Source organism: Lepus europaeus, chromosome 10 (genome assembly GCF_033115175.1).
Source record: "Lepus europaeus isolate LE1 chromosome 10, mLepTim1.pri, whole genome shotgun sequence".
Taxonomy (NCBI): Eukaryota; Metazoa; Chordata; class Mammalia; order Lagomorpha; family Leporidae; genus Lepus; species Lepus europaeus.
The window spans coordinates 7978824-8002219 of NC_084836.1; the positions used below are offsets into that span (position 1 = coordinate 7978824).

General features: G+C 64.4%; 1 protein-coding gene across 1 annotated transcript in view; it reads right to left on the bottom strand.

Moving 5' to 3' along the window:
• The window catches only part of CACNA1I (calcium voltage-gated channel subunit alpha1 I), a 77996-nt gene that overhangs the window by 44104 nt on the left and 10496 nt on the right, over window positions 1-23396 (bottom strand). The window contains exons 2-4 of the mRNA XM_062201947.1: window positions 16331-16442; window positions 15227-15360; window positions 1899-1996 (exon numbers count right to left, since the gene is read on the bottom strand). Of these exons, the coding sequence (XP_062057931.1) occupies window positions 1899-1996; window positions 15227-15360; window positions 16331-16442 (344 nt within the window). The remainder of the gene's footprint in view (window positions 1-1898; window positions 1997-15226; window positions 15361-16330; window positions 16443-23396) is intronic.

Here is a 23396-nt window from a genome sequence, read left to right on the forward strand (position 1 = left end):
CCTGGGATGGCCTCTTTGGGTCTCTTCCCAGCCACCAAGGAAGTCACGGGGCAGCAGGAGGGGCGGGGGCAGGAGAGTGAACTGCAGGGCTGTGGCTGGCACCACTCCTCACTCACCCACACGGGGCCCCCCAGCACCCTCCCAGGGCCCTCCCAGCAGCTCTGGGACCTCCCAGCTCCGCACGGAGGGCTGACCCTGCACGTGCAACCTGGACACCGCCCAGCGACCCCACCCTGCTCCATCTAAGCCCGCCCACCCCTCTCAGAGCAAAGCAGGAATGAGGGCACTGTCCAGACCCTGCCAGCCCAGGCCACCTCCGTGTCACCTTGCTCCATGGAGATCCCAGAGCTTGGCCCCCACAGCCCGCCAGGCTCCCACACCGAAGGCCAGAGCCAGGCCAGCCCCACAGGCACTCAGGGCAGATAGGCTGCACGGGGGTGGGCTGGGTGGGCAGCCTGCCTCCTCCTCTCCTGCCCCCGCCCCAGCTCATTGCTAACACAAGTCAGGGGAGGGGGAAGGGGGCGGTGTGCCCTCCAGCTGTGCTCATGGGGAAAGTGCGAACAGCCCACCTCCCTTACGGGGGGACTGTGGGGCTCGGGAGAGACCAAGGAGACCTTGAACACCACGTGGGTGGAGGGATGGGCTATGCTTTGAATGTGCAGGTGACTCGTGTGGGCATCGGGACCTCCGGGAGGTGGCTGGATCACATGAGGGTGCATGGCGCTGGAGGCTCCCAGCGGCACTGGAGAGACCCAGGCTCGCTCCGTCTCGCCGGGCGATGGCCCCCGCCACACTACCGTGAGGCAAGAGGCCGTCACCAGGCGCCAGTGCCCGTGCTCTCGGACCACAGCTGCCAGAACTGCGAGCTAAAGAGCGTCGGTTTGGATCAGTCATCCCACATGAGGTGTTCTCTTACAGCCCCAGAAGTGGACTCAGAGGGACGGTTGGGTGGAAGGGTGGACACATGGATGGAAGGACGGATGGGTGGATGGATGGACAGATGGATGGATGGATGGATGGACGGACAGATGGATGGACGGACGGACGGACAGATGGATGGATGGACGGACGGACGGATGGATGGACAGATGGATGGATGGATGGATGGACGGACAGATGGATGGACGGACGGACGGACAGATGGATGGATGGACGGACGGACGGATGGATGGATGGATGGAAGGACGGACAGATGGATGGACGGACAGACGGATGGATGATGGATGGACGGACGGACGGATGGATGGAAGGACGGATGGGTGGATGGATGGATGGATGGACGGACGGACGGATGGATGATGGATGGAAGGACGGATGGGTGGATGGATGGATGGATGGACGGACAGATGGATGGACGGACGGACGGATGGATGGATGGATGGGAGGACGGATGGGTGGATGGACAGATGGAAGGACGGACGGACGGATGGATGGATGGGTAGATGGATGGATGGATGGAAGGATGGACGGACGGACGGATGGATGGATGGATGGATGGACAGATAGATGGGTGGACACATGGGTGAGTAGGTGGATGAACTATGGGTGGGGGAGTGTGGGTGACAGAGCTCAAGTTCTAAGTCAATCAGCAGGAATGCAGGAGTCAGGAGCCACTGCCCCCATGAAGTGCTCCAAGGAGCTGCTTCCTCCCAGACCCGTGCCCACCTCAACAGCCTCGAGACCACCCCCTGGAACATTTCACCCCTGAAAAGCTGGACCCCCACAGGCTGCACCCCCGGTTTCTCTGGGACTCCGAGGCACGGGGCCACCCTCCAACGCCTTCAGGCCCTGCTCCCAGCCCGAGAGCTGCACAGAGGCAGAGCCACATCCAGGCCAGGCCCAGTGGGTGCCGGTCGGTCTCTGAGTGAGTTAGCGGGGCGGGGCGCAGGGCGACTCACTGGGCACTCGGTTGATGGCTTTGAGGGGCCTCAGGACACGCACGGTGCGGATGGCCGACAGGTTGATGTTCTGCAGGTCCAGGGAGTACTCGACCATCCTGCGGAGGAAGGGGAGGAGCGTGAGGGGCGGGCGGGGAGGCACCTGCCTGGGAGGCCCAGTTCCCCTGCGCTGTGCCTGCTGGGGCAGGGAGAGTGGGGGCAGAGGCCCGGAGCCCCGCTGTGAGCCCAGCACAGCAGCCCCTCTGCCTGAGCCGGAAACAGGGAGGCAGCGCTCCCCTGCTTGATGGGCCGCTGGACTCGGCCCATTCCCCAGGCTGGGGGTCCCGGGTGCTGTGGGGCCCCGGGCTGACATCAGCCGCCCCAGCACTGGTCTCACAAGGCCCTCTGCACAGAGGCCTGAGCAACCAGAGGGTGGGAGACAGCTCAGTGCAGTGACCCCCATCCCCCCATCACGGCCTGCGCCAGGATCCGCGCCCCAGCCCTGCCGCCCTCTGCTGCTCACACCCGGACGTGGAGGCTCCACCCCCAGGGCTCCCATCACCTCCTGCTGCCAGGCCAGCCCCGCCTCTGCTCTGCCCCGGGGAACCTGACTTGTGTGTCCAGGTCCTGCTCAGGCACCCCTGCAGTTCTGGAAGCTTCTCACACCAGAGCCCACAAGGAAGCTGACAACCTAGGCTGGGTGCACCCAAAAGGATTCAATCCCATCTCCACCGTCGGAAGCACCAAGCCGGGCAGGGCAGACACTCAAAGGCAGGCACACCCAGTGCCCTGGCTCTCTTTCCTGCAGCCCCACCAAACACCCTACACCCCGATCCATGCTCCAACAGGCCCACAGCTCCTTGGAGGCAGCCTGCCTCTTCCAGGAAGCCTTCCCAGATCTCCCACAAAAGGCAGATCTCTGGGGCCCCCTCTTGGCTCCCCTATATTTACAGCACATCCTACCTGCTCGGTTGCTCCCTACCGCCCCTTACTGAAAGACAGGGGCTCGTGCCAAGGCCAGCCGCCCCCGCCTGACCCCAGCACACAACCCATCAGCCGCTCCCCCCGCCTCTAGTTCCACGTGTCACCCGTGGTCAGCTGGAAGTGAGGGCTTTGTCTACCAGCTTGCAAACCTGTGGGCCGTGAAGCCGCGGCCCCTCCCGCTGCTGGAGGAGAGACTGAGTGGTGAGGTCACGCACCACACAGCCCTCCCCGCGCACACACGCCCCCCTCCTGCTGGGGCCCAGGGTCAGTCGAGGGGAAATGACCCCAGAAAGTGACAAAGACTAGAGGTAGAGACCTGGGGCTGCGGGGGGGGGGGGGGGGGGGGCGGCCAGGCAGGCAGAGGATGCGTGCGGGGGGTGGGGCGGCACGGTGAGGACAGATTCGGGGCCGTGTGAGGATCCTGCGCTCGTGTGGGTGAGCCAAACTGTCACATTCCTATTTTGTAGAAAGAGCTCCAGGCAGCCGGGGAGACGCATGTGACGAGACCGCGGGGGCGGCACACACAGGCGCTCCCACTGGCCACACACCCGGGCCTGCGAGGGAGCCCCGTCGCGGGCAGCCAGGCCGCACCAGCCCCCCAGGGCCCTGCCCCACCTGCCCGTTCCCGGACTCCGGCACCAGTCCTTGGGGAGATCTGGGCCCACCCACACAGGCCGGGGCCCAGAGGCTCAGCAGCCGAACTCCCACAGGTGCCATCCAGAGGGCCGCCCCACCCAGGAAGTCACATGACAACAATGAACAGACGCTCGCCAGCTGGGCAGGCCGCCTCAAATAGCACACGCTTCCTGAAGGCCTACTGTGCGCAGTGGGGCTCCCAGGGCTGACCCGGCTGAGCCACCCCAGGCTGGGTGCAGGCTGTCAGCCCTGTGCCTCCAGCCCGGGCCCAGGTGGCCCTGCTCCAAGCCACATCCAGGCCACTTACAGAAGGGCCCCAGCTTGGTGCCGACGCCCCGTCCCACTGCCACAAGGCTGTCCCACAGCCACACGGCACCCCCAGAGGCCACAGCCTGGGTCTGCCACCTCCCAGCTCAGTGAAGGGTGCCAGGCCCAGCCAGGTCCCAGGACAGCCTGGGTGCCAGCTGGGGTCCCTGGGAGAGAAGCGGCGGCCTCTGGCCCCTGCCATCCATTCACCCCCACCCCTGAAGGGAGCAGAGGCAGCCACGCCCAGCTCTGCACTTGGAACACACAGGCCTCAGAGCCCGAGCAGGTCCACATGCGCAGATCTGGCCCAGAGCACTGGCTCAGCCCCTCGCCTCCACCTGCAGCCGACCCCCCTCTGCTCACCTCCCCCAGCCCCTGCTCTACTCCACCCATCCTGGGGGCCACACCAGGCTCACCACACGCCCCGAGGCCCCCTGGCCCCTGGCCTGGGCACAGGGCCTTGTGCTCACTCTCCCCCTCCCCCACTCCTCAAACCAGCATGGAATCCACCCCTCTTGGCTCCACGCCACTCACACCTCCCGCCTGCTTTGGGTTCCCCTGAAGCAGCCCCTGAGCCAGCTGGGGGGGGGGGGCTGCTGCTTCTCTGGAGGTGATCCCAGGAAGTGCGGGGGCGGGGACCACAGAGGAGGCTGTGCAGGTGCAGGCGATGCTGTGGGCAGGAGCCTGAGCGACCACACGGGGCGGAGGCTGGGGCTGCAGGGGTCAGGGGAGGCGCGGAGCTGCCAGCAGGCGGCCACTTTCTGGGAGCAGGGGACGCTCGCCTACCGGGGAGGGCGGCCCCTCTCTCCCCCTCAGACTCGGCGACACCCAGCAGGCACTCGGAGAATAGTGGGGGCTGGGGTAACACCTCTCAATCTCTACACGCCAGGAGCTGCCTCCTCCTCCCCCTACCCCGGTGACAGCAGGGAGCTGGGTCCCCCACCCCCACTGCAGACCCAGAGGTGCAGAAGGGGCCCTGGGGGGGACAAAGCCACCAGACTGACTTCCCTCGGGCCCCAAAGAAGACATCACTTTTGGGTGTGAGAAATTAATTCCTAATTACACAGTTACTTTATCTCACAGCTTCAGCACTAAAAGTCTAAGCAAAAAAAAAAAAAAAAATCAACAAAACCCCCCATTCCCTGCTGCCGGCTCCCAGGCGCCTCATTAGGTGAGCAATTTCGATGTGAAGTGCGCACCCCAGGTGCAGGTGGCGGGGAGAGGGCTCCGTGTGGCCAGGCAGGGACGGTGGGCACCAGCTCTGCCGCGATGCCTGCCTCACCCCCACAGAGGCCTCAGCACCCAGGCCTGGTGTCCCATGGGTGCCACCCCCTGCCTGGCCACGTGACCGGCTCAGGGCCGGCTTGCAGCTCCGGGTGCAGCTGGGACTGAAGGAAGGGCGCTGTCCCTGGAACCGGGCAGCTCCGATGGCCGCCTTGCCTCCGTGGTGGCCCGAGGACTTTGCCAACACAGAGGAAGGCCGAGGCAAGAGCTGGCAAGCGGCAGGATCCTGGCCATATGGCTGGAGCGCCTCCCTCCAGCCGAACCTGAAACCCGCTCTGCCCCCCGCCCCCGGCGTCCGGAGCCAAGGCTTGCCCTGGGGGCCCCGTTTGCCCTGGAACTTCGGAAGGGCCTCCTGAGCCCTTGCCACCTGCCAAGTGCCCCTCCACCTTCCCTCAGGTGACCTCCGCATGGCCCCACCTCGGTAGCCCAGCGCCCGTGAGGAAGCTGAAGCTCCGATGGCCTGGTCACCGCTGAGCACAGCCGTACCCGCGGCATGGGGTACAGGCCTAGTACCCCTGCAGGCAGGGTCACCTGGTGGTTAGTGCATGTGCTGGGTTCCGATCCCAACTCGCGGCCGCTGCACCTGTGACCTTGGACAAGCCCCGGGCACACTCAGTGCGGGAAAGAGTGTCAAGCCAAATAAGCGTGGGTTATGATTACACCCAAGTTCTGCTTGCTGCCATGACACCATGCCTGCTTAACCCCCACCCCCAACCCAGGACTCCCCACCTGCAAGAGGAAGCCGGGACAGGAGCGGCGCTGGCTCCCAGAGTGCACCGTGCACCCTTTGTGTCTCCACCCCCGGGCAGAGCTGGCACACCTGCCTCGTGTGCCACGTCACCGGGTCCCCAGCACCGAGCCGAGGGCCTGGCTCGGAGGCAGGCTCCCTAGGCAGGCTCAGTTAAGCAAATAACTCGAGGGACAAGATCAGGAAAAAAGCTCACAGCTGGCAAGAGCAGCACAGAATGTCTGCGATCCGACATCTTTCCAGGAAATACCCCGCCCAGGAGACGATCCCTGGGATAAAAATAGGTGACGCCGCGACCTGCGCGAGGGGCCCGCGGGGTCCTTCTTCAAATGTCATTGAAATTGCAGCTGATGGAAAGGCTGCTGAGACGCTGGGAACCATGGCGGGACGACTCGGGCTCCTGTGGGTGACTAGACACCCCCCCTGCCATGCACAGCAGGTGCTTAACGCAGGGAGGGAGGGAGGGAGGGAGGGAGGGAGGGGAGGGTGGAGAGGATCAGGTGTAGTAGCCTAACATCTTGACTCTGGCCACCTCCTTATGTCTCTCGGATCATTTCACCCCTGGCTGGGGCCTGCATGTTTATGCCCCCCCCTCAAATGCACGCTGAGATCTGACCCCCGAGCTGCCGTGCTGGCGTTAGGAGGCAGGGCCCGTGGGGAGGCGATTCTGCCACGAGGGGGGGAACCCTCCTGAAGATTAGCTCAGCACCCTTGTAAAAGAGGCCAAAGGATGCCCCGGGCCCTGTCGATCCGAAGACTCAGGTAGAGACCCTGTCTGTGCAGAAACGGCCCTACCCAGACGCCGACTCTGCCAGCCCGATCCTGCACCTGCCAGCCCAGAGCTGGGACCAGCGCTGCGCTGTTCTTCAGAGCCACTCAGCGTACAGCCGCCCAAAGGAACCAAGTCACCCCCAAACCTCCTCACACAAGCCCCAGGAGACCGCAAGCTCAGGACAGGACGTCCGCTTGACCCGGCCAAGTTCAGAGTTCAGGGGCACCTGGGGGTGAATGGTCTGTTGGCCGCAGCGTTGAAGGACAAACCACAGGACAGACTCAGGCAGGCAGCACCCCCCCCCAAGCCCCCATCCAGGCGACCTCACTCCACAGGCCTCCTTCCAGGGCTGGGGGGCCTTTCTTCTGCCACACGCCACCTGGGTATTTATAGCGACATTCGCGGGCCACACAGGACAATCAACTTAATAACGAGCCCGCTATAGGTTTACTGACTTCGAGTCCCGCCTGCCGCAGCCTTGGCAAAGCCAGATGGCTTCACCAGCCTCCTACAGCCCACTGGCCGGACGTGTCCACCCCCAGGGCTGTCTCTGGGCAGGCGTCGGAGGAAGAGAGGCTGCCCGGCGAAACAGCAGACATTTTTAGGACACATCCTCCAGTAGCCTTTACAACGTCGGCCTTCCGAGCAAGGGTAGCTCTGGGGCCCCAGCAGGTGGGCAGGGCTCTAGCGATTAGCTCGAGCCTGGGAGGGTGGGGGCACTCGGCTCCAGCTTCCTGAGGGCTGGGGGTCCCAGGGAGAGACCCACAGGCACGCTCTGGGCTCCGTAAAGGTGAACACTCCCTCCTGTCGGGAGTGGGGCAGGGAAGGGCCCTGGGGACAGCCACACCTGACCAGTCACCCCAGATCTGGTCCACACAGGCGGAGCGGCCTGGGGCAGGCTGCTACTCTGAGTCCCCCCGGTCCACATCTGCACAGTGGGGCGAACACCCTAACTCCCCGGATTGGACAGCATGACGTCATCGCGGGCGGACGCGCTCAGCCCAGTCGGCACAGCTGACAAAGCCCCAGGCGGCCACATTCCCTCCAGCTGGGACGCCCATCCTGACAGCGAGGGAAACCGGGTCCAGGGTCGCCCATCCACCTGCGCGCCCAGGCTGGGTGGGGTAGGGCAGACCTCACACACTGCAGAAGGCAGGCCTGGGCCTAGAGCTGGCCAATCAGAAATCTGCACCACCCCCCCAGCTTACAGCGATTGGTCACGGGAAGAGCACGTGACCCACGCCAGCCAATCCAAGGCGAGGAGGCTCCATTTCCGGGACAGGAGCTGGGGGCACACCTGCCGTGGCTGAGCTGGTGACCGCTGAGGGGGACAGTGGGCAGGCACGAGGCCGGCACCGAGGAAGGGGACGAGCTGGGGGATGCGACAACTTTGGCGATTCTGCAGCGAGCGGGCCCTGAAACCAGAGGCCCCTCCCTTTTTAGCCCAGGACACCAGGCGTCCTTGGACCCGTGGAACCGCGAGGACCTCGGGTGACTGCCCCTCCCTCGTGGCAGCTGCCGTCCGGTTTCCATGGAAACGGGCTGCACAGTGGCCATGGCCTTGCCCCCCGCCCTGCCCCATAGTTCACACCGAGGTTCCCGCTAGAACCTTCTCAGGCCCAGAACTACCCAGCCAGCCCAGCTGAAAGAGAACAGCTCCAGGGCGGGCGCTGGGCTGTGGTGGCTAAGCGGCCGCCTGCAGTGCCGGCATCCCACGTGGGCGCCGGTTCGAGACCCGGCTGCTCCACTTCCGATCCAGCTCTCTGCTGTGGCCTGGGAAAGCAGTAGAAGATGGACCAAGTCCTTGGGCCCCTGCACCCACGTGGGAGACCCGGAAGAAGCTCCTGGTTCCTGGCTTCAGATCGGCGCAGCTCCGGCCATTGCAGCCAACTGGGGAGTGAACCAGCGGATGGAAGACTTCTCCCTCTCTCTCTCTCTCTCTCTCTCTCTCTCACTGCCTCTCCTTCTCTGTGTAATTCTTTCAAATAAATAAATCTTTAAAAAAGAGAGAAAGAAAACATCTCCAGATACCCTACCACCCCCACCCCAGCCCTTCACTTCCCCTGGTGCAACCAGCAGAGCCCAGGAACAGCCTCCGGGGCCCTGGGGGTGCGACCAGCCTCGGCCCTGTCCTTGGAGGGCAGACAGACCCGTAAACTCCAGGTAAGCCAGGGGCAGGCCCCACAGGGGCCCACGGCACACACAGCCCTGCAGGAGGCAGGCGGCTCCAGGGCTTCCAGAAGCAGCCCCGGGGATGCGCCTCTGGCCTCCCCGGCCACAGCGGGGTCTGCTGGCAGCACTGGCCTCTGCGGGGCTAGCACGGGTCAGCACTTGGCTTCAGATTTCTCAGCAGAGCCAGCACGGACAGCGGTCTGAGGCTGTGACCAGGGCCTTGGAGATGTGGGAGAGCCATGGCCTTGACCAGGGCAGGTGAAGACTCCAGGCCAGAGGACACCAGTGTCCAGTGTGCTAAGAGTTCTGCTCTGATCTGGCCTGACTCCAGGGGACATCTCTAGGTTGGTTTGGCCAAGGGCAGTGCCACTTTCTGCCTGCCTGGCTAAGGGTGGCCATGAGACCCAGATCCGGCCACGTGGGGAGGGGTCCGAAAAAGAAAATGTCATTGTCCTGATCCCGGTGGACAGACAGGGCTGGCACGGTCCTCGCTTCACCCTTCCTGCCGGCCTGCAACTCAGACTGGACACCCCCGGCCTCAGCAGCCGCCTTGTGACCACGAAAGTCACAAGGGTGTCAGCCCCCACCCTACAGAGCTACTGCCCGTAGCCACCGCCCTCAGAACCTCTGCTGTGTCAGAAAAACACAGCCAGGATTTGCTCGAGCCGCTGTGGGATGGATTTGCCGTTCCCTGCAGCCAAACGCTCCCGACAGGGACCCCGGCACGTGACAGCACAGGACCTGGCGGCCCCCGACCCGCCTGGGGCCTCGGCACATCACTGCCAGTCCTTGCTGAGAGGCACAACTTAGCCGCAGCCTCTCGCGCACAGAGCTCATCTCAAGATTAAACAAGCCGCAGCGAGCGCTCCGCAAACGGGGCGCTTCCTTAGCCTCATCACACCCGGACGAGGCCTAAAAGCCTTCCATTTCCTTTGCTTTCTTCAAGTCCCACGGAGGGGGCACGTTGGACAAAGGAACTCAGCCAGCAACCGCACAGGGATGCGCCCGGCTCGTCTTCCTGGGGCTGACCTGCGACGCCTGCTCTGGCTTTTACTTCCAGAAGCCTGCGACAGGGGAGCGGTTCCCTGCGCACCAGCAGGAGAGGCAGCTCCCTTAACCACGTCTGCTCCCCGGCCCAGCCCCTGGCCGAGGCGCTGAATGGCTGATGTCACTGCATTTTGTTACTATTACCATAACCACAGAAACCTGCCTGTGGAGCCGCTGCTGTTCCGTCCACAGAGACTGCCACCTGTCATGGGACGCCTTCAGGTCCTGGTCACAGAGGTGGAGCCAGAGCCCCCTCCAAATGCCCCCCCCCCGCCGCCGCCGCAGCCATGGCTCTCAGATGCCGACATCGCCACCATCACCCTGCAGTGCTCGCCGCAGGGCTGCCCTGGGCGCCAACGGACGACTCGCCAAGCCCAGCCTGCAGGCCACCTGCACGGGGCCATCAGGGCGTTCGGAGAAATGCAGATGGCTAGGCCCTTCCCCACCTGCAGGGTCCAGGTCCCTGGGCTGAGGCCCACGGATCTGCATTCTAACAGGTGCCTAGGGGACCCCGAGCGTGGAGGGCTGGGCGTGCGGTCAAGGAGCGGGAGGCTGCCCACTCGCCATCTGCACGGCCTCCCTCAGCGGCTCCACCGGCCACACGGAGGCCAGTCCCGGGGCGCCCCCGGGACCCCGACACAGGTGGAGGCCTGCAAGGACTCAGCTGCCGTTCTCCACATGCATCGTGGCAGAGCCACGCGGGCCACACCCTGGGAAGGGCTCACTTTGGAGACGCCTGCAGCCTGAGAGTCCCCCAGAGAGCAGGAGTCAGGTTCTCGGGGAAGCTTTTAACCGAGGGGCCCAGCCTCGGCCGGCAGTGGCCGGTCAGTGTTTCCACCTGGGGGAGGAGGTAGATCACCCGCATAGTGCGCCAAGGGCGAGCGAGAGGCCAGGAATACCTCAAGTTCAACAGCAACATCATGACCTCCTAATGGACAGAGGCGGAAAGTGTGGCTTAGCTAAGACGGTGAGGTGGGCTGGTCTGTGCCCTAAGAGGAGCAGCTACCGAGGCGCGGGCACGCCCTGCAGGAGAGCCTCCGGTGATGTGCCGCAGGGCTCAGCGCCGCGGCCCAGCAAGCACAGGGAGCGCATGTAGCGAGAGCGGCTGAATCCGCGCTCCCAGAGGCCCCTGCAAGACAGCATTGAGAGCAGCAATGCACAAGCTTACTGTCTGGGTTTTTAACATTCACCTGCTTGTAGTTCCAAGATGGGAGAGCCCTGGCTTGGAGGGTGACCATGACCCCGGCGGGTGGCAGGGGCACAGCCCCTGGACAGTGCCATGCTCCCGCACCTGGCTGGGCCAAGGCCACCCAGTCCCCCATCCCAAAAGCCGTCACTGGGACATTGGGATCCTGTTCCCAGGCCGGGGGCCGGGGACTGACACAGCCCCGAGGGAGGCCCCTGGGGACACCATCCTTTGATGAGCGGTGGGCAGACTGAGGACCCCTCACCCGCGAGGCCGGATTCGGGGAGGACAGGAGCCGCCTTCCAGCGGCTGGGTCAGCACAGAGCTGAGACTGCGGGTCAAAAGCTCCCAGCCAGCCGTGGCCCCTGCCTGACCAGGGCCCCTGGGGCCCCCACACCTCCCTCCAGTCCCCCCACAACTTCCTCAGCGCCCCTCTGGGCCTCTGCACGTGGCCCACAAGACATCTTTGTCCCCACCGCTGCCTGGCCAGCCCTGACTTAGCGCCAAGCCTCTCCTCCTCAGCACCGCACACACTGACCCCCCCAAATCAAAGGGGGCCCCTAGCCCACGACCCCGGGGCCCGGACCCTGCTTGGCTCCAGCACTGACCCCTGTGATGATCCGTTTTCATCACAGCATGGCTGCCTCATCTGTCTTCGTGCTCCCCTGCTCAGCCCAAGGCCCCGTATGCAGTAGGTGCTCAATAGATGCAGACTGGGTGAATGAATGGGGCCCTCAGTGGGAGGACTTGCTAGTGCACAGGCTGTTCTGGTTGGAGACTGGCCACCGTGGGAGGAGGGAGCTCCCCGCGGTGGCAGCACACGGCAGGGCTGGCCTCTGCTCTCGGGCCTGCCACAGACAGCGAGGCTGCGACCTCTAAGGAACCTTCCCACTCAGAGCTCCCGTGTCCCCCTCCAGAGCTCAAAGGACTCACTAATTTGGGGAAGGGGAGGGGCAGGAAGGGAGGGAACACATTTGGGATGTCAGGCCTGTGACTCAGAAACCGGCATTTATAGCATGAAGCCTGGGGGATTGGGGGGGATGAGCAGGCAGCCCGGGGCAGGGGCAGGGGCGGGGGGGTCTCACGTGGGTGTGGAACCGGGCGTGACTCTGCCCTGGAGGTCAGGGGCGGCCTGTCTGGATCCCAAGTCTCCAGCGCACAGCGCAGGGCTGGGCACACACACAACTGCAGCAAGACCATCTCCATTGAACTTGACCTCCCGCCAAGGACGACCCACACCCCGTGGGCTCAGTGCAGGGCCCCTCGTACCCAGGTGACCGAGGATTTTCAAGAGGGTGACAGCAAGGCAGGAAACCAAGCTGAGGCCCCACGCCCAGCCCTCCTGACCCCTGGGGAGGATGTCGGCAGCAGGCCCTCCCCACCGCCTCCCATGCCGGGAGAAGACCTCACTCTGAGCCCCGCCACGCTGCCCACACCAGGCCAGCCCCTCGCACCCCCATCGTCCTCATTCGGGAAGATGAGTAGGGAGGTCCGTCAGCTACAGGGAGCCAGGGCCCCCCAAGGACAGGGTGGCCCCGGAGGGCAGTGAGTGGGGCAAAAGGAGATGGGAAAAAGTTACCCGCAGTGTGGATAAGGCACGGGGAGCGTTTCTTACGATGCCTTTTTGGAGCGGATTACCCAGACTCATCCAAGGATTGCTTCATCACCCAGGAGACCACCCCTTGGTTTGATCGACCATTTCCTGCTCATTCAAGCCGTGGATGCTGCGAAATCACACGGTAACGTGTGGGTCTGGACCTGCCAGGGGCCTACAGGACGTCCACCCAGCAGAGAAGCCCCCAGGTCACAGCTGCTGCGCCCTGGCTCCGAGCCCCCTGCCTTCCCTTCTCAGTTCTCTGCACTCCTCCTGGGTGCCCGCCTGCCGGGTCCCTCCTTCCGGAGCGCGCTGAATCTGCGATCCACGCCAAGGCCGCCCAGGGTCACAATCTGCAACTTTCTGAAAATGAGACCTTGCCACGAGGTCACTTCCGGGACCGGAGTCTGCTCCAGAGAACACGCCCAGGCACAGCTGCTCGGAGGAACACGGCAAGCAAGGGCGGGGAGCTCCCGGGGACGGAGGGACGCAGGGGCGGGAAGCCCACCCGGGACGCAGAGGGGACCCAGGCAAGGCCCTCTCGAAGGTCGTGGGGGAAGGCAGAGGAGGGCAAGGCCCACTTGACGGCAACTCCGGGAGCAGAGAGCAGAGAGAAAGGGCGAGAACCAAAGGGGCGCAAAGGGAAGGTTGGGTGTTTGCACTGCCGGTGAAGATGCCCCCGGGACGCCCACGGCGCACATCCGAGCGCCCGGCTCCGCTGCCGATCCAGCTTCCTGCCAGTGCACGGGGGAAGCAGCAGGCCATGGCTCAAGCGGCTGGGTCACTGCCACCATCATGGGAGACCCGGATGGAGCTCCTGCCTCAGTCCCAGCCCTCTGGGGTATCTGGGCAGTGAACCAGCAAGTGGTTGTGTGCTCTCTCTCTCTCTCTCTGTGCCTCTCAGATAAAGAAATTTTTAAAAGTTCATGGGAGGAGGCCAGCATTGCGGTGTGGCGGGTGTGACACCAGCATCCCAAAGGAGCGCCAATTCCAGTTCCAGCTGCTCCACTTCCAATCCAGCGCCCTGCTAATGTGCCTGGGAAAGCAGCGGAGGAGGCCCAAGTGCTTGGGCTCCTGCACCCACGTGGGAGACCCGGAAGAAGCTCTGGGATCCTGGCTTTGGCCTGGCCCAGCCCTGGCCATTGCAGTCATTTGGGGGGTGAGCCAAGGGATGGAAGACCTCTCTCTCTGTCTCTCCTTCTCTCTCTATCACTCTGTCTTTCAAATAAGTAAATCAATCTTCCGGGGGGGGGGGGGGAGCTCATGGGAAATGCATTTCAGAGAAGCGACAGGCCTCATTCTGAGCCGAGGAAACACACACACACACACACACACACACGCCCTGAGTTCTCAAGGCCCCACCCAGGCCCGCCCAGAGAGAGGTCTAAATTCCCAAGGGGAAGAGGAAACCCGGCAGGCTGCAGACAGGAGAGAGCAGGCCACCTCCCGAGAAAGAGGAGCGGACCTGGGCCGCCCTGCACCACTGCACTGTCCACGCCCACGGCCTGCACACCGGGACCACGGAACAGGGGGCGGGCAGGCAGGTGCCTCCCGCCGAACCAAAGAGAGCGAGCATGAACTTGACCAAGGGGGCGATAGGAAACATGAAACTGGCCGGCTGCTAGCGGGGTCCGAACCGCTAGGGACAGCATGGCCTTGAAAGTGAACGCAGATCCCGGGAGGGATGCCAAGGGGAGGGCACTGCCTCTGGAAACCCCAGGAGGACCCCTGCCCCCAAACCCCCACCTCAGCCAGGTGCTGGGCTGCACACGGATGCACACAGATGTGAACCCACACCCACACGCATGCATGTATTCGCACAGCACCTGTACATCCTCTCCCACACACGCACGGCCTCCAGCCTGGTCCCCTGCCCTCCTCATCCCTGCCGTGTGGGCCCGTCCCTGGCTGCGGGCCATGCCTTCTTGTCCTCCTGCCCAGGAAAGCACCAAAGCCCCCAAGTCCCCCAGCCTGGCTCAGTCTGGCTCCTGTGTCCAAGGCAAACCACAGCACTTAGCCCAGAGCCCCAGCCCCAGCGTGCCAAGCCCTGTCTATCACGCAGCAGGTGCACAGGGCCTCAGCGGGCAGGGCCGCTCCCTGACGCCCTCCCCACCTTGGTGTGTGTGGCAGCATGGATGCTGAGTGGGAGCTCCAGCCAGCCCTGCTTGGGCGGCCTCTGGGATGGCTCTGCCCCAGGAATGCAGGGACAGGGCACAGAGCTGGGTCCAAGCAGTGCACACGGGCTGAGGTGTCACCGGGCCTCTGGGACTGGGGCTCAGGTCTCGGTGGAGAGGAGCAGTTTGGAGTCAGGGCTGAGTCTGGGCTCTGCGTCTGCCACGTTCAGGGATCTGGGTGACAACAGCCACAGCTCCCATTTCCCGGGTGCTCCTTTTGGGGTAGCTGTTAGGTTACTCCCACTTTACAGATGAGAAAACAGAGGCTTAGGGGGTTAAGTGGCTTTCTCAAGGTCACACAGTAAATTAGCTCAAACAGCCCCAGTATCCGCTGGCATCCGTCACCAGGGACATTCAGCCAACCCAGCCCACCTCACCACACGGCCGCCTTGCCGGTGCCAAGAGCCCCACGGGCCAGCGAGACGGTCCCGGTGCGAGCCACTCACCCTGCCATGACGATGAAGAAGTCCAGGCGGTTCCACGTGTCCCCGAGGTAGCACTTCTTGCCGAAAATGCCCAGGGCCACCATCTTGAGCACCATTTCCATGGCGAAGAAGATGAAGATGAAGTCATCGAAGACCTACAGGGACAAGAGGGTGGCAGAGCAGGACCAGGGTCAGGGCCACGGTGTCGCTGGGGACACGGGCACCAGGGGCCGGGCAGGAGCAGAACCCGCGAGGCCTGGTCTGGTGCAGCCCATTCTCGGCTGAGGGTGCTGAGGCCGGGGGCATGCAGACCGCTCTCTCTGCGCCTCTGGGGCCTGGGGCTGGCGGAGGGCTGTCACCCACTGGACTCAGACCCGGCCCAAGGTCGGGATCCAGCTAGTCCAGGACGGGGCCAGAGACCTGGATTTCTTGTTGTTAGTTTTGTTGTTCCTTTATTCAGGAAGCAAAGAGACAGATGGATGGGCAGACAGAGAGCAAGCGTCCCCATCCTCTGGTTCATTCCCTAAATGCCTGAAATAACCAGGCCAGGAGCCAGGAACTCCACCCAGGGCTCCCACGTGGGTGGCAGGGACCCAGTCACCTGAGCTGTCGCTGCTGCCTCCCAGGGTCTGCGTTAGCAGGAAGCTGGAGTCAGGAGCCGGAGCTGGGGAGCGAACCCAGGCGCTCCAACGGGCATCACCGAGGCGAGGCCCAGCCCAGGGGTCTGGGTGTTTAACAAGGCTCTGGGGAGCCCCAAGAGGCAGGGACAACTCCTCCCCGGGGGGACCTGCCCTCCCCAGGGGGAGGCACTGAGTGTTCCCACATCTGTCAAACGGGTGTGACCCAGCATCCCGCACCACAGGTATGCACGCCTGCACCGGATCCTGGCAGGTGCCAGGGGCGAGGCCCCCACCTGGGACCTAGGGAGACGAGCGCTGGGGAGCACCTGGACGCCCGCTCACCCTCCCACAGGTGGGAGCCCAGGACAGAGAAGATGGGAGCCTGCACTAGGACACAGGCCCCTACACGGAGAGGAGGGCTGGAGGGAGACTGGTCAGGACAAGGACAGCTTGGGAGCCGGGGCCGCTCTTGGGGATGGGGGCGGGGCGTGGGGGGCGGGCTCACCTGCAGGATCTTGCAGCGGTCCGTCAGGCAGTCCATGTCATCGCAGGGCTGGTACATGCCCAGGGTCACACAGTTCAGCAGGATCACCAGCATGCTGACACACTCGAACCACGTGCACGGGTCAAGGGCAAAGCCGCCACGGACGCAGGCGGGGGCCCTGTTCCTGAGTGGGTCAACGCCCAAGTCTTCCAAGACCTTGGAGCCGACCCCCCCACACCTCAACAGACAGGGGAGGGCCAAACCCAGCAAGCAGCACCCCCAGGATCCCCTTAGCCCCTCCCAGGAAGCAGAGGTCCCCAGGACCCGCCTGCGGGTCTGGGCTCCCCCAGCCTCTCCATCCTGACGTCTTCCTGCCCCCACCTCCCTTCTCTGACCACCTTGCCCCTCCCCGACCCGCTGCCCCCTCCAGCTCTGCTGAGGCCCGGTCCAGAGCCTGCAGAAGGCCCTGCTGTGCGGGTGAGACTGGCCGGACCCCAACCCCTGCTCCAGGCAGCGTGGGCTCGGCCTCCTCACGCCCGCTCAGGCAGGAAGTCTGCAGCCAAGGGGTCCAGAGCCCACCTCTTAAACCAGCCCAGGGCACTCCGTCTGTGCCATTAGCCAGGGGCCGGCATAAGTCTGGGCAGCTGAGAGCGACCCCACAAACACCCCCCTCCCTCCCGGACTGACTCCTGTTCAGGCTCAGAGCACGGCCGGCCCCCCTCCCCGTTCCCAACCCGCCCAGTCACAGAACCAGGGCAGTCAGAGCTCAAAGGGTCACTCACAGCCCCCTCCCTCCAGTCAGCACACGGATGAGAAAGTGGAGGACTGCTCAGGTACCCAAGCCTGTGTCTCCACCGCGGCTGAATCCAGGGACCTCGGAAAATCTGTCTCCGTGAAGGGAGGGCAATCCAAGGTACCGTGGGCCGAGCCGCAGGCAGCATGAACGCCCACAGTCAGACTCACAGGTGGACCTCCAGGCCACCCTGCTGGCTTCTCCAAGCAGGAGGCGCTGGCAGAAATCACCACACACAGCCCGCATTCCTGCACCAGACACGCAGCTCTTGTGTGGTCAGCACTGACCATCTCGGGGCCCCAGGCAAGCCTTGTCCACCTCCTGACCACGGGAGGCTCCCGCTGGGGACCCACTGGTCCTCACTGGTCAGCAGTGAGGGTTGAAACCACCTGCTTCCAGCTCAGCACCCCGCCCGGCTCCCTGACCCTCACCATAGCCAGGCCACCGTGGCTCACCCACCACCAGCCTCACTGCCGCCTGTGGCTCCTTAGAGCCCCCAGGCGCACACCAGCTCAGGACCTTTGCACACGCTGTCTGCCTACCTGGAGACCCCTGCCAAGACGCTCCAGGGTCTTGTCACCCCCTCTGAAGTCCCCGCCCAGCCTCCCCCTGCAGGCCCTCCCACGGCCGCACCTCCCTCCAAGCACCTGTCACTCCGCCCAGTCCCGACAAGCTCATCGTGTTCATCCACTGCCAGACCTACTCCCCCAGGGCAGCCCTGACGTAACAGGCCACTAACTGCGCGCCACGCGTGTCTGCTGGCTGAACTCCAACACCCAGTGCTTCCCGTGTGCCTCCACCCCAGGGCCTGGGCCCTGGCTGTCAGCCTGGACGTGGCTGCACCAGCCAGACCCCACCGGGAGTGTGGCGAGCCCCTCCCGCCTGCTGGGATCGGACCTGGTTTCCGCGGCAACAGGCTCCCTCGCATCCCCAGGCCCTTGCACACTTTGGGACGCTGCCTTCTTCTTCTCCCTCCCCCAGACCCTCCCCCGGCCCCCACTCCTTCCTGCCCCCCCCCCCACACACACACACACTGCCGCTCTCCCGCCAATGCCTGTAATTAATTTCAGTCGCTGCCAGGGACCCCTTCTGGTCTGAGCATCGCTCCGGCAGCCGCTCCATCATTAATTAACTTTTTTGAAGTTCAAACGTTCTAATTATCAGCAAATGTCCCCATCCTCCTGCCCCCTACCCCCCCGCCCCGCCCTGCTCCCTCTCCTCTGATCCCGCTGCCCTTCCTGCCAGTTTTCAGCTCAACATGCACTCAGCAGGTGTCTCCCCAGAGCCTGGTGTCCCCCGGGGTCCTGGGCCGTGGGAGGTCAGCAGGCCCATTTCACAGAAAAGGAGAACTGGGGCTCAGGGAAATTAGAAACCTCTCCAGTGTCCCACAGCTGGGAAGCACCAGAGCTGAGAGTCTCCCCAGGCCTGTGGCTTCCCCCGGCCCTGGGGCCTCAGCCCATCCCGGTCTCTCTCCTGGACCTGCAGCAGCCTCTCCCGAGCCTGCAGCTCTGGTCTCGGGCCCTGCAATCTGCCCTCCCCACAACCAGCACTCGCTATGCCGGACGCGAGGCGCGCGTGCTCCGGCGTCCCCCCAGTCCTCTGAGCGGCCCCGCTTACCAGGACGGAAACTAAGACACGAAGGGAAGCAGCTCTGCCAAGGTCACGGGCTGGCGACGGGCAGAGCTCATACGACACCACAGCCTGCTCCTCTGGCCCCCAAGCTACTTGGTCAGTGCCTAACTTTTGTTAAGTGTTTGCGAGACAGTGAGACACAGAGAGCTCCCCGCTGCTGGCTCACACCCCAGACGCCCGCTACAGCCAGCGGGCTACGGCTGGGAGCTGGGAGCTCAGTCCAGGGCTCCCACGTGGGTGGCAGGGGCCCAGAGACTTGAGCCATCACCCCTGCCTCCCAGGGTCTGTGCCAGCAGGAAGCCGGAGCGAGGAGCCGGAGGGAAATCAGACCAGACCGGCCGAGGCGGGACGGGTCAGGAGCGTCCGGTCCCCACGCCACACACCTCCCCTCCCTGCCAGGTGCCTGGAACCAGCTCCGAGTAAGTGGAAACCTTCCGTGCGCCGGACACGGTGGCTCGGACACCCACATCCCACAGCGGAGAGTCCTGCCCACTCTGCTTCCCATCCAGCTCCCTGCTGGTGCACCTGGGAAAGCCGCAGAGGACGGCCTGGGTGCCTGGGGACCTGCCAGCCATGTGGGAGACCCGGAAGAAGCTCCTGGCTTCAGCCTGGCCCACCTCCAGCTGCTGAGGCCATTTGGGGAATGAACCCGCAGAAGGAAGATCTCTCGTGTTTCTCTCTCTCTCTTTCTCTGCCTTTCAAATAAACACACAAGTCTTTAAAAGAACCAAACACCTCCTGTGGCTCCCTGGCCAAGGTCTCGGCTCTCAGCAGCCTTAGCAGGCGTTGAGTTTCCTGCTGTCCCCGGGCACCCCCTCGCCTGCACCTTCCCCCACACTGCCTCCAGGCTTCCAGGGAGCACCCTCCTCCCCTCCCCTCTGGGGCGCTCCCTGCCCTCCTGACGGAGCACCCATCATAGCAATGAACCTGGCAGGAGCCACGCCCACCACGCGCCAGGCAGCCCACAGACGTGGCCTCGGCTCTCGCAACGCACCAGGGCAGACAAGGACACAGGCCGGGAGGGGGAGGTGACTTGCCCAAGGTCACACGGCCCCACAAGCAGCCCCGAATGTCACTGGGAGTTGCCACGCGCCGCTGCCTCTGCGGCTCGTCCAGCCGCCCACGGCTCGGAGTCCCCCGAGGGGGCAGGGAGCAGCTTTCATCTCCACACTGCTCAGCTCACGGCCTCAGCCCCGGCCCCGAGGCCCGCGGCGGAATTCCAGCTGGCAGCGCCTGGGCCCCTTCCAAGAGCCCACGGGGCTCAGAAGCCGGCCCAGAGCCGGCGTCACTGCCCGCAGCTCCCGACACGCTCCCCACTGGCTCCCGGATCAAAGGCGCCAGCCCTCCTTGAAGCGGAAGCAGCCACGGCGTGGTGGGCAGGAGGCTGCGGGGGGAGGCCCAGCGGCAAACACCCCAGCATCACTCACAAGCCAGGAGGAGCCCCTGGGGAGCACGGGCCGGCACAGCAGTGCTCCCGGGATGGTCTGAGGGTGGGGAGGAGACACCCCAGAGGGCAGTACAGTAGTTCTGGGAGCGCGAGTGCCCACCCCGTGAGGGCAGGGCGTCTTCGGTGCCCCCCACTGCCTCCCATGAGGAGGCTCAAAACCCCCGCCTGGCATCTGAGGCCGTGCGATCGGGGCCCAGCCCCGCTCCCAGCTCACGTCACCCTCCTGTCTGTGTCACTCTGTCACACAGCAGCCTGGCCGAGCCTCCAAGGCACCCGTGGGAAACACAGGGGCACGTAGCTGCCCAAGCACCCAGCGAGCCCAGAGCAGAGGCGACACAGCAGACTCCTCCCCCGCCAGGGGTCCCAGCGCCACAGCCATGTTGCACCTGCAGCTCCCTGGGAATGGCCACACAGTGCTCATCTCCAACTAACTAGGGCCCTGAGGGATGCAGACGGAGATCAATGGCGAGCCAATCGGGCAGCTGCCTGTGCAGGCAATGCCAGCCCCGACAGCCAGGCCTCAGGAAAACCCACCAAACGGTCCCTAGTGGCTGCACAGCCCCGGCAGTGCCTCGGCCCCCCACCCCACTTCAGAAAGCCCTCCCGAGCAGCCTGCACCCCCACTTCCCAGCCCCGGAGCCCAGCTCACACCTCCCAAGGTCCTCAGAAGCGGGGCCTTACGGCCGAGCATTTATTAGTGAGCATATATTGAGTGCCCACTGTATGCCAGGCAACAGGTTAACAGGAATGATGGTAACGAGCGCACACATTTCCTAAGGGTCCTCCAGTGTTCCGGGGAGCTCGTTTGCCAAGGAGCTTTCTGATCATCCACCACGCAGCATCTCACTCCAACTTTACAACCAACCCCGAGCACGCAGCCAGGAGACCCCGGAACCCGGAGCCCAGCAGCCATCGGCCCTTGGGACAGGTGGTACCCAGCAGAGAGAGCCCCTCTCTCTATCCACCTCTCTTACAACAAGGCCAGGGGTCTCACATTTTTCAGGAAAAAAAAAAAAAAAAAGCCACCTCGCCAGGCCGGTAGCGGGAATCCCTCGCCAGCAGCACCTGCCCGTCACGTGCTCTCCCCTGGAGCAGAACACAGAGACGCGGCGACGGGCCCTCCTGACGGACGTCTGCCTGGCTGCGTGCCACTCACTGCGCCTTTCCAAAAACATCCGCCTAGGTGGGCGAGGGGCCTGCGTCCCAGCCCGCATCCCAGCTCCCGCCACCCGCGTCGGGGACCTGGACTGGGCTCCTGGTTCCGGCCGGGTCTTTGAGGCACGAACCAGGGGATGGAAGTCTCTCTGCTTCTCAAATAAATAAACGGAAATTAAAAGAATAAAACGAAAATCCGCCAGCCTGTTGGGGCCTGGTTATGAGCAGGGTCGGCCCGGAACCACAGCGAAGTCCCCCAGACTGGCGGATCCTACTGCTACCCCCATCTCACAGATGAAGAAACAAGGCAGCAAGTGCTGGTCCAGGGCCAGGCGGGCGGCAGGGGCAGGACGGGGACCACCGCTCGCTTCAAATCCCGTGTTGTCAACCACGCGCTCGGCCGCCAGCGGCTGGGAGCTGGGACACAAGGGCCCCAGCGACGGGCACTGGGCAGAGTATCGGCTTTCTCCTCTCACCCACCCTGTCTCCCCGCCCGAGGACCTCCCCAGCCAGGCCAGGGGAGGTCGGCCTGGGCCATGATGAGCCTGGCTGTGCCCCTGCTGAGGGAGGATCCAGTGAGGTCCCAAAGGGGGCACGTTCCAGCCCCTGCCATGCTGTGACAAAGGCGTATTCAGCAGGAGGCAGTGGGAGGGGCTGTCTGCCACAGGGGCCCCCAGACACACAGAGGGCCGGCAGGAAGCACCCTGACCCCCAGCCCCCTCGCCCCTGCCAGTTCCCAGAGAGTGGCCGCGTGGAGGAGCAGCCCCCGACGCTGGGTGCCCGGGGAGGGCCCCGCGGGGCAGCCGCCTCTCCAGGAGCCAGCCAGAGGCCTGTGGTTACCATGGCGACCACTGCCCTCCTCCTGCGGGGCCGGCTGACAGTCAGGTCCCCGGGAGGTGGGGGGTGTGGGCGGGGGGGGGGCCCAGAAGGCTCTGGGAGCCGAGTGGGGGCGGGAGTGCCGGGCTTGGCAGAGGCGGCCAAGTTTGTTTTTATTTTTGTCAAATCTGAAATCTGATGCATTTCCCAGGGTCCGTCTCTGCTGTCCAAAGAAACCCAGCGCAGGAAGGGGCTAAGGCTGCACCCTTCCAGACCGGGAGCTGGGAAGCAGAGCAGGCCTCCCCGGGGCCGCCAGTCGGGAGCTCAGGCCGGGGCCCTCACAGGCCCCAAGTCCCCAGCCCCAGTTCACGGGCCAGCCCCTCAGGCATCCGTGGAGCACCTGCTGTATACCTGGCCTGTGCAGCGGGGCCCTGAGATGCCTGAGCGTGTCCCAGTCCAGGGCTCCGCGGCGACGTGTGCTGCCGTCAGAGGCACGTCCACTACGTCCTGGGCCTGGGGCTTCCAGAGGACACTCATTCATTCATTCATTCATGAACCCATCATTGCGGGCAGCAGTCACTGTGGACCTCAACAGCCACCCGCAGGCCGCCCTGGCTGTGTGCCTGGGAGAAATGCTAACCTGAGTCCCCAGATAGGTCCGGTCCGGAACACTCCTGGCCATATCGCTGCTAACGGCCCGACCACGGGTGCATCAACAAGAGAAGGCAGAGGGCAGGGAGTCCAGCGGGGAGCGGGGCTGTCCCCTCGGGCACACCTGTGTCTGGGGACATTCTTGGCTGTTTCAACTTGACCAGGCCAGGAGCTGGCCTCTGGTGGGACATGGCCAGGGATGCTGGGAAACATCCCCCTAGGCACAGGGCAGCCCACACCCCCGCAGTGAAGAATTACCCAAACCCCTAATGTCATCGGTGTTGAGGGTGAGAAGCCGGCTTGGGGGGTGCATCTTCTGGTGGAATACTAGTCGGCCCAGAAAAAGAACAAACTGCACAGACACACGCCCACAACATGGGTGAGTCTCCTCGAGTTCTAAAGGCCAGAGCAGATGAGTCTGAATCCCATGAAGTTCAAGGCCAGGCAAAGCGAACCTTCAGTGGAGCAGCTCAGCTAGCGGTAACTGGGTGGCGGAGGAGGAAGTGCTTCCTGGGTGACGGTAGTCACACGCCCGCGGCAGCCGGCAGCTGTGGGAGATGGGCGTGGCCAACACCATCACACCCACTTTGCAG